General features: G+C 37.2%; 1 protein-coding gene across 1 annotated transcript in view; it reads left to right on the top strand.

Moving 5' to 3' along the window:
- EFR3A (EFR3 homolog A) overlaps positions 1–11263 on the top strand; it is a 2300516-nt gene that overhangs the window by 2047446 nt on the left and 241807 nt on the right. Inside the window, exon 21 of the mRNA XM_044066245.1 lies at positions 7110–7198. Coding sequence (XP_043922180.1) covers positions 7110–7198 — 89 coding nt within the window. The remainder of the gene's footprint in view (positions 1–7109; positions 7199–11263) is intronic.

Below are 11263 nucleotides of genomic sequence, written 5' to 3'. Positions count from 1 at the left end.
ATTTCGAGATTAGAAAGTGGACCTATAATATATATATATATATATATATATATATATATATATATATATATATACGGGTCTACTTCATATGACCTAAATTTCATTTGACTGAGACCAAATGACTGAAAATTCATTTGACTGAAACTCATAACACTGACACATTAATGTAAAAGGTATATGCCCTTTTCCCCACTGTAGTGCGATCCTGGAGTTAGTATATATATAGTTAGGGGGGTGTGGGGAGCACAGCCCCCCTCATAGTTTAGGTAAATATTGTTTTCTGCATAGAGTTATTCATTGCAGTTATAAATATCCATGTGTATGGTTTATGCCCCACACACACCCCCAACTATATATACTAACTCCAGGATCGCACTACAGTGGGGAAAAGGGCATATGCCTTTTACTTTAATGTGTCAGTGTTATGAGTTTCAGTGAAATGAGTTTTCAGTCTTTGGAACTTTCCATGTTTTGGTCTCGGTCAAATGAATTTCAGTCAAATGAAATTTAGGTCATATGAAGTAGACCCATATATATATATATATATATATATATATATATAGATATATACATATATATATATATATATATATATATACATACACATACATACATATATATATATATGTATGTATATATATATATATGTATGTATATATATATATATATATATATATATATATATATATATATATATATATATACATATACATATACATATACATACATAGAGGTATACTGACAATGACTTAGATGTGCAACTACTGGAACGTATTACAGTGAAAAGATGGCCTAATTAAGAAGTCAATAAAAAAAGACATCCAGCCTTATTTTCTTTCAGAGAAGCAATAAGCTGTTTGCAAGGATTTATGTGAAAAAATGGCAAGTAATAGTTTCCAGTCACTGGAGGAAGCAAATGCATGAGAGTGCATGAGTGACATCTGGGAATAGTAAAGTACATATAAAGAGCAAGGAACGTGATGTTTTGCCAGATATGCCAACTCAGATAGAATGAGTTGTGTAGAATTATTCCATCTGCAGGGCATGCCATAACAACAGTCCTTAGAAAAAGATGCTAGCATACCCACTTACTTAATGTTTATGGAACAGAGTAATCACACATTTATTCCTTTTTACATATCTGATGCATATGGATTATTACTCAAGTACTGTGAAGTAATCAAAATGACATGCACAACCAGTCCAAGTATGGTCAGTGCAATGAAGTATGTGTTCTTGAGATGGAATATGAGATGGAATATCTGATGTTGTTGTATTTGGCAGTGGTGACAAGTGTGCAATCAGGAATTAAAAGATTTTGTGAACTCCTGTGGACAACGCCCTGTGTGCACTATCCACAGTCCACTGGACAAGTGGAATGAACAGTTCAAGTAGTGGAGAATCTTATGACATAAGAAAGTGTTGCATGAATAGCTATGAGGGTTGTCATCGTACATTTTTGGAATATACAAATAGTCCGCTACAGGGTTCAAGTGTCACAGCACCTCAGCTGTTGATGGGCAGAATATGGAAAGCAGATTGCCCACTTTGTGTACATTGCTGACGTGCTTACATCAGAATAAAATAAGAAAAAAATGTTGGCAAGAAACCAACAGAGATAGAAATATGACTACGACAGAAACTGCAGAATACCAGCCATACTCGCTGAAGGCAAAATAAAAATCCAGAATGCAGCTTGAAGCTGAAGTTGTTGGTAAAGCAATCAAACCAAGACATTGTGTAGTTGTGGGAAGCATACAAGACAAATATTTAAAGGCATTGTTGCAGAAATTAGTGAATGTAGAAACTGTGATAATCAAGAGGTACAGGGAGAAAAGCTATTATGTAGCCAGAACTGCCCAAAAGAAAGACCAACTATCTGATATAAATAATCCTGTTCTGTTCTCTAGGAAGATAAGTAGACTATTGAACAAATCAGACAGATGGGTATATTTTCAAGTTACAAATGATTGTGAGGATTGAAAGTTGCATTATTAATAATGTCCTTTTTTTTTTTTGAATGTTTTGTAAAATTGTGTTTTGCTGTAAACACTGTAACACACGGCATTCATTTTATTTACAATGATTTGTGTAATGGTATGCATGCTCCTCATAGATGCATATTTTTAGCTTTAAAAAAGGAGTATGTTAGGAAGGAGACATCTTGTTTAGGTGCTAGTGAGGTAGCTACAGTGATTAACGTGTCATTTTGTACATAAACGTTCCTGAAAATTACTTTTGATAGTAAGACTGACACAGGACATGATTCTGTAAGGGTGATTACATGTTGCACAACCGTCCTTTGGTTGAATTCTCTGGAAATTTCAGTTTTATATTTTACAGAAGCAACACCATTATCTTATGGCATTAATATTAACAAATTAAGTTATCAGACTGCTTGGTGAAACATCGAATAGTGTAATGATTTTCAGTTTATTGTTTTTAATTATGTATAGTTTTAATTTTTTTTCTACAGTGGTTATGTTTTAACATGTATTGCTGAGTTACTGAAAATTATTGCAAGCACTGTGGTAATTCAAGTTAGTTATAAAAGCCTGAATGATCGGCTTACTTTTAACACATTTGCACTTAAAACACTTATTTGTTTAGTTTCTCTTAAGTTTTCAGTTTTTTTGAGTCAGACAAAAGTCTGTGCAATTTTCTTTATTAATGCAGTGATATTTTCTCAATCTGTGTTTAATTCTGTGTATCAAAATATTTAAAGAACAGCACACCCTAATTAGCATTTATGTTATCACTATTTAATAATCATGTTTATTATTTCACAGCAGTACAGTGTTAGTATTACTATGTTTTTGCATTTTTGTCATCTGGAATCCATTAGGTGTTATTTGATGATATACTTGTCATATCATTATACGTACAAGGAAGCATTCAGCACTGATATTGTACTATCTTTCCAGGATCCCCCTTTATCTGTATAATTCCTTCATCCTACAGCTGTAAATGAACAAGCAGGGACATAGCTATGTATCGTTATTTGCCATGATTTTGTTTTCTAACTTGTAAGTTGTGCTTATTCACTTGATTGTGGTTAAACTGAGTGGTGTAAGAGCAAGTCCTCTACCCTGACACAATACCATTATATGTATCAGCAGGAAGGATGTACCTTGCAAACAGCAGAAATAAATAAGTAAATATGTTCTTCTCAGGTTTCTGGAAAAGCAAATCCCCACAATTGCCTTCTACCAAAGATGTAATGGATTTCCGATATAGGATGTGTCTCTCTTTTATTTCATAGTGTAAATGTACTAAACATGTTTCTGTTCTTGTAACTGAGTTCCCTTTTCTTAATATACCGTGTTGGCATGTTAAAATCTCTTAGTAAATGGCTTTATCTACTAGCATTGATGCCAATTATGTTTACGGTCTGTTCCACTTCTCAAATGTTTTTTGCTGGTCAGTAAATTATCAGTATTTTCCATTCTTCTAACTGTTTTACTCTCAAAGAAGTTTCTTTGTTCATCATTAGTTTATTCATTAATATCACCGATTTTTTTTAACAAATACTATGCCTCTTCCTTGGTTGTTCTTTTAAACATGTGCTGTTTTGTAACCTTTATGTTTGTACCCATTCTGAACCCTATAGCTATACTTCTGTTGTTATTCTATCGCCTAGCCACTTCTCTTTCATTTGATATTCCCACAGTTTTTTTCTACTTAAAGTCTTTATGTTAGTAGCTTTCTTTCATCTGGCTTTGTATACCAAATGTGCATAATTTTTCATTTTGCTTTGTAGCATGGCTTTAAAGTTTGTCACTATCTGTTTTGCGCAACTAGTGATAAGATGCACCTTAACTTTAACATGTAATCATTTTGCCATTTATCATTCAAAACTTTTTCCATTTGTTTCATATATAGCAATATTACTTGATTGAGGGAATTTTCTTCATTATGCATTTATTTCTATTATTTTATCATTTAGTCATTTGACTTATGTTTGGGTGGCCACGGTGGTGCAGCTGTTAGCATTGTCGCCTCACAGCAAGAGGTTCTCCAGTTTGATCCTCGGCTAGGGTGCCTTTTGTGCGGAGTCTGCATGTCCTACCTGTGGTCGCGTGGGTTTCCTCCGGGTGCTCCGGTTTCCTCCCACAACCCAAAGACATGCTGTAGGTGAATTGAACACTCTAAATTGGCTCTAGGCGTGAGTGCGTGCATGTGTGTGTGTGCCTTCTGTGGAAGGTTGGGCACCGGGCTGGCCACTCAAGACCGTAAAACTCCACTGCCAATCATGAGCGGACAGGTGATCCGCTGTGGCGACCCCTAACCGGGAAAAGCCAAAAGAAGAAAAAGAAGTCATTTGACTTATGTTTGGCAGTAATAATGATAAGACAGTAATTTATTTTGTTTGTCTGTGTCCCTCTGTATGCTGTATATTGCTAGCTGAAGCCTGCAAATATTTCCATGTAGTCCTTTTTGTATTGCTAAACCCTGACCATGCCAGTGCTTTTTCTCTGTTCATATCCTGCCTTTTTATGCTTTTCAGAACTTCCCCAACTGTGCCCCCCCCCCCCCAGAAACATCACAGTGTCATTTAATCTGCTTTCTGTATACATTATGCTGTCTGACCATGTTATTATAGATTCTTCTCTGTAATACTGTGTTTTCTGTTTCAACACTAACTTGTCATAGTTTTCATTATCCTATGGCTTCATTTGGGTCAGATGGTTCGGTTCTGGCACCTTTGGGGCAAAATCTCTGTTGTTGTATGGTTGAAAAATGTTTTAAAAGCAGATTATAAAACAGATTCATCTTTGAAACCCCTTTTTCTACTAATTCCAGTGACATCAAAATCTTTGCCAGTAAGAGTCAAGATTATTGTACAGAATATTATTTAACTGTGTAATAGAAAATAATATAATTTATGCCTCATTTGAAGAAATGTTACTCTAAATTCTTTTTAATCCCCCAGCAAAGGCAGCAAACATTGAAGTCTATGTCTGATCTGTTATATTTTTTTAAAAAAATGAAGGTTCTGAAGTTCAGTATGATCCCCATGTAATCAATTATTTCCCTTCTGCTTCATGAGACTGAATGTCAAGTCATCTTCTGAATGATACATACTGGTATAGTCCTTTGTTTGTCCCCCACAGAGGAGATCTGTCAGGTGCAGAATAGAGAAAAAAATGCACCGTCATTTTGCAGTTTTGTAGTCTGAGCTCACATTTTTCCTCAGTGGAATTCCAAACGTCTTTGCATTAATCTTAACAGCTCTGTAGAAAATGGCTGTGTAGATATACTCCTGTTTGGTTGATTGTGTGAAGAATTACATTAATGGAGTCCTTAATTGGTTTAAAAGTAAAAAGGAAGCCAGACTTCTTGCCATCTTCCTCATGGTGTTCAGTACTGGACTTCATGTAGAGGAATGTCATTGTTGTCTGGAGTTTGTAGTAAACTTTTGTTAAACGGAACTGTATCTTACGTATGGTACAGTTGAATGGTGGCAGTCTTTTCTTTCCATCTCAACCAGTAGCTTTCCAGATGACAGATGGTTCAGAGTCTTGCTGGGGTGCTCACCTTCAATATCTATTAATGTACTTAAGGTTTTCCATGCATACATACATTCATCATCCTTTAATACATTTTGCTGTGCTTCTATACAGAATGTGTTCAGAAATGGTCTTATCCCAGCAATAGTATGGATAGAAACTGACAGTTTAATGATCTGATGAAACTTAAACGCACAAGTTAACTGATAAATTTTACCACCTTGTAGACCACCTCTGAAAATTTCAGAATTCAAGTTGTCCATGATCTTTTACTGATGATATATGTCACAGGTGCAGATACACTTCTGTGCTTTCATTTGGGAGTAGGATTGCTGAGTTCAGGCACTTCTGGGGGAAAAAATCCCCATTGTCAGATGGTTGAAAAGGTTTTAAAACCAGATTGCAACCCCCTTCCTCTGCTAATTCCAGCGATATAAAAATCCTTGTCTACAAGAATCAGGTTTATGGTACAGTGTCAAGAAAAGTACTTGTATGATATTACACCTGGGCTTTTCTATCTATAGTCCATGTACCATGATATATGATAAAAAAGTAAACGTTCATACTTTTATCATCATGATTAGCACATCAGTTCTTACATCATTATTTAAGTCAGTGGTTCCTGTAGATCATGGGTAGTAATGCCATCCCCATTTCTTTGAGGACTTGTTGTCAGCTTGGGAATATCCATACAGAGAGCTGTTCATCTCTCTGGAGAATTCTCAATTACTTGAGCTTTAGAACAGTTTCCTCAGTGGTTTGGAAGGAACTTTGGGAAAACGGTCCATATTTTGCATTCTGCCATATTCCTTCTGTAGAAAAAAGCCTCGTCTTTAATTTGTTTTCTCACCAGTGTAGTACAATAGATTAGCCTTTTGACTGTAAGATAGTCTGATTGCAGAATGACACATTGACTGTACTTTCTTTACTCTAAATATCTGGTCTTCTACAGCAGGGGTTTTCAGACTGGCATGCCTCTGTGACCCTTGTTGACCACCTCACTGATATTGTAATTTGAGAGAGACAGCTTTTCTTTCTGCTTCCTGTACTGGAGAGTGGTAAGGACTGATCTTTTTACACCTGCTCTGTAGTAATCCTGTGTAGATTTTCACAGTATTTTTGCCTGGCACAGCATTGTAAAGTTCTAGAAATTTCTGATTCTGATGAGACAGGCTCATTGCAGCTGTGATTAACTTGTGTACATCATGTATGCAGCCAGCCAGGTGTATCTTTACTCATTACTGCTTATGGGAAGGGTTTGCCTGTCAGGTTCTTTTCTTAAGTGGTTGTGTTCAGCACTGTAAAAGCAGGAACATTTCAGTCAGCTGTTTTTATGGTGTGTACATCACACAGCAGTATTTTGGTTATGCATCCCTCCACTCAGCTAAGTTTGTATCATGTCTCACTTTATCAAAACTTCATTTGTTATTTAAAAGTCATATATATATGTATATATATATATATATATATATATATATATATATATATATATATATACACACACACACATATATAGCATTCTCTGTTTGTGTTCAGTGTTACACTCTTTACGTAATGTAATCAAAATCATGATGTATAAAATGTTCACACTCCTTTTAGATGAAGACAATCTTTCTAGGCGGAAGAGCATTGTGGATACAGTATCTATTCAAGTGGACCTTCTTTCTGGGCAGAGCCAGCAGGATAAGGTATGATGGAAAATGTGGAGATACAATGACTATAAATTCTAAACAAACTCATGGTTGACATTTTGTAATCAGAATTTCTATGATTTGTTAATTTAATAAGTTGCTAACACTTGTGGACAAATTTATCAGACAAACTTGTTTTATGTTGCATGAAAAGAACATTATTTCTCTTCTGTACACTTTTATTAATAATGTAATATACTTAGAATTACCCTATTTTTACCTGATGTTTTATCCATTATTGGTGCATTAGCCCAAAATCATAACACAGTGAACATGAAGTTAAGTACTGAGACCTAACCATACAGTTATGGGTTTAAGTCATTAACATTAAACTTGCTTCAGGATTGAAAATTTAGAGCGAATTGTGTTTGCCTGACAACCTCAGGAGCAGTACATTTATGTTGTTATGTCTGCGCTTTTTATGATTTATAGTCCTTGCACCATGATGTATGGCAAAAAAGTGAATTTTCTTATTTCTATCAACATGGTTAGCACATCACTTTTTGCTTCATTGTGCACAGAGATTAAATATATTAACTGCTATCATGATGTAGGTTAAAATTTGCTAATTGCTTTCATAATACAAGACAGTGTACCATGACTATAAAGTTAAAATGGTCTCTCTCCAGTTTTAGCAAGTCCCATCCATTGGCAACAGACTTGTATAAATGTTGCACCTTCATGTAAAGATTACCTGTATAGCAGAATTAATCAGAACCTTTCTTATAAAATAATCTGTAATTAAATAAATTCACAGTGTACTAGATAATAAGAGAAAATAAAAAAACAACACTGCAGAATACAACTGTAACTATTTTTTTGTGGAGTTGGCATTACTTAAAATATGTAACGGTGAAAATATGAAATTTTTATTATGGCAGTTTTTAGTGATTTATATTTGTTACTGTTTTCTGGTTAAGCTGTTATGAAGTATAAAGTATTTGCTGAGGATTCACAGAAATGTGTTAAGAATCCTGGGATGTTCCATTTCATAGAGGTTGTCAGTGTATCACATATTACGTTTATACTGCAGAACATCGACTTGCATGGTGACACTACAAACGATGTAATATAGCATGAATGCGCCCATATCACTGTTTATAAAGCTTTCTTGACAGACACTTAGCCTGATGCAGCAGTGCAGTTTTGAGATTTACCATGGCAAACGCTAATGGGGTTTGGACTTCAGTACTGCAGTAAGGTTTACCCTGGAAGTCCGCAACCTGTCACCACATTTTACCTCTCATGGAAATGGAAAGGAGCATGTTGTGTTTATGTGGCAGGGTAGTGGTCCCAGATCCTCCTGGTCTTCACACCCCAACAGTTTCAACTTCGCATAGGCCAGTACTCTCACTTAGTCTTGAGATCTCCAGTTCATCATTAAACAAATGCTTAATTCTCTGTAATCCAGCACTCTTCCCCCCTCCCCATTCTCATTTTTTTCTAAATGGTAGAATGTATTCTTTACTTGTTATTTAATGATTTTCTTCCCTGCAATAATGTCTTACCAATTAACTGTTTTTGCATTTGCATTTGGGACATGATTAATCATTTTTCCAGCTCTGGAACATCAAGATAGATGAAGCTTTTTAGGTAAACAAGGACTAACTGTGCATTGCCTTGCCTCTTTAAAACAGCATTTCACCTGCACTGATGATATAAAAGGACTTATCCCCACCTCATTTCTGTCCTGCCACCATCACCTCTGTGCCCTTGACTTTCAGGGATATTCCTCATTTTTGCTCAAAAATGTACTCTCCCTCTCCTAAAATCAGTGTTTTTTTTTTTTTCCCAACAGAAGATGTTGGCTTGCAGTCAGTAAATAATGGCAATATTTCCAGTGAATTCAGAAAATGTTTGTTAATTCATATTATCATATTAAATGAACTTTGCAAGTCAGCAGCATCAGTATTTTAAAAGTGTCTAGTTTAAGACATTTGTCTCTGAATATTTTGGACCTTTCCCCTGATTCTGGAGGAAAGAACTTGGCAAATATGTTGTTACCAAAACTCTAGAGCTGATGTTGGCAGTCTTCATTCATTCTTGATGAATGGACTCTTTTCTCATCCTCGGAACTGACTTAGTTGTTATACAGCTCATGGCATCCAAAAAAAACCTCCCGAGCTAAGACACTACCCACAATGCCCCTTTCTCCATTACCCCAGATCTTGTTTGACACTCTCCAGCTAAATTAAAAATTGTACTTGTTTCTAAGTGATTTCTTTATAAGATTCCTTTCTTTATTATTATTATTATTATTATTATTATTGTAATTGCTTTTATTACCTTTCTTCTCTCATAACTTTATGTGTGTGAATTTTCTCTACCCATTACTTCTCTGTATACTTTCGTTATCATCACTGGTACCCCCCCTCTCCCTTTTCCTACCTGGTAAAGTAGCCCTAATTACCATTACTGGTATATTCTTTCTTTCTGTTTCCATTTACCATTTTGGTATCTCTTGTTGGTAGCATTTCGTACTTTCTGTAACTGCGAATATGTGTGTGTGTGTGTGTGTGTGTGTGTGTGTGTGTGTGTGTGTGTGTGTGTGTGTGTGTGTGTGTGTGTGTGTGTGCGCGCGTGCATGTGCATGCGTGTGTGTGTGTGTGTGTGTGTGTGTATGTGCGAGCATGTGTGTGTGTGTGTACCGCTATGGCAGAACAACACAAAGGCACTTCAGGGTTTCAACATTGCCAAGATTGTGGACGAAAGATGCCCAATTCAAATGTGCATCTTTCTTGTCTTTATTGTTTAGGTGCCTCTCATTTAGACCAAGACTGTGTGATTTGCCAGGCCGTTAGTAATAGCGCCTTGGTAGAATGTTGAAATAAGTTGATTTTAAAAGGAATGTTGAAATCACCTTTTGAAGAAGCTTTATCCAGGTCTGATTCCTCCTCTTCCAAATCTGAACAGCTGAAAAAGAGTAGCCACTCAGTGCCGGTTCCCCTATGGCACCAGTGGTTAAGAAATAGAAGTCCTCAGTTCCATCTGTTTCTTCAGAACCAAAAAGTAAGGTACTGAAGCTATCAGAACAAGAGTCTTCAGCACCGACCACTGTACCCATGGCAACATCGGCATGAGCATCAGATTCTTTAGTTTCAGTCAGTGCTGACCTCACTATCTTCTGACCTCACTATCTTCACCACAGCAGGCTCTGTCCACCCTTTTGGTGCTGAAGTCTGAAATTATATGCTTTCCCAGGACAAGATATTCCTCTTCCATATACCCCTTTGTGTGTCAACTACCCAGCCTTTTTTTGGAAAGGCCAGAGTTTTCCTCAGGGTTATCTGTTTGATCTTCCAGGAGTCTCTGTGAGGTAGATGTGAGGTTGGTGGATCAGCTTTCGTCGGCCAGAGGTATCCCTACCCCTTCTCAGGCCCCTCTCCCTTCTGGAGTTGGGGTGTCTTCTCCTAGGACTCCTGCAGAATTTCCTCCTCTGACCTCCTCGGGAGGCTTGGAGCCCACCACTTTGATTTCCCCGGTTCCAGCTGTCCCGGTGCCATCAGGCACTACCTCCTTGGCACCAGGCTCTAATCTGGCATCTTTACTTCCCTCAGGACTGATAGATTCACGGGGCCGTAGCTCGACTGTCGGTTCCGAGGGTTTAGGATTGGCTTCTGTTTTTTATTCAGAGCTGACCTTGGCTGTGGAAGCCCTGCCAGTTGCAAGTCCTACCCCAGCTGCAGCTTCGGAGGACAGTCTCTAGGAGTGGGCTGTGACCTCAGTTCCAAGGTTGTCTTGCTCAGTTCTGGGCTCCCATCCCTGCTTGTGGGGGGCTGCCTTCCAAGTCATGGAGAGAGTGCTAGCCTCAGCAGGCTCTCAGCTGGCCCCTTCTGTATTGGAGTGTCATATATCTGTACCTTCTGGTTTGGTGCTGCCACCATTCTCCACATTCGGACAGTGAGCACCGAAGCTGCAAAGTTGCTCCTGTATAGGGCTCCTCTTCTGAGTCTTCCTCAGAGATTCCAATTGAGGAACCACCCCAGAAGAAGACGTGCAAGAGGAAGCACCTAGATTCTCTGGAAGAATCTGTCACTGAAGATTTGGACTTCAATAAAGGGG

Source organism: Protopterus annectens, chromosome 3.part1 (genome assembly GCF_019279795.1).
Source record: "Protopterus annectens isolate FY-2018-M chromosome 3.part1, PAN1.0, whole genome shotgun sequence".
Taxonomy (NCBI): Eukaryota; Metazoa; Chordata; order Ceratodontiformes; family Protopteridae; genus Protopterus; species Protopterus annectens.
Note: the sequence above shows the minus strand (reverse complement) of the source record. Positions and strands in the feature narration are given on the sequence as shown.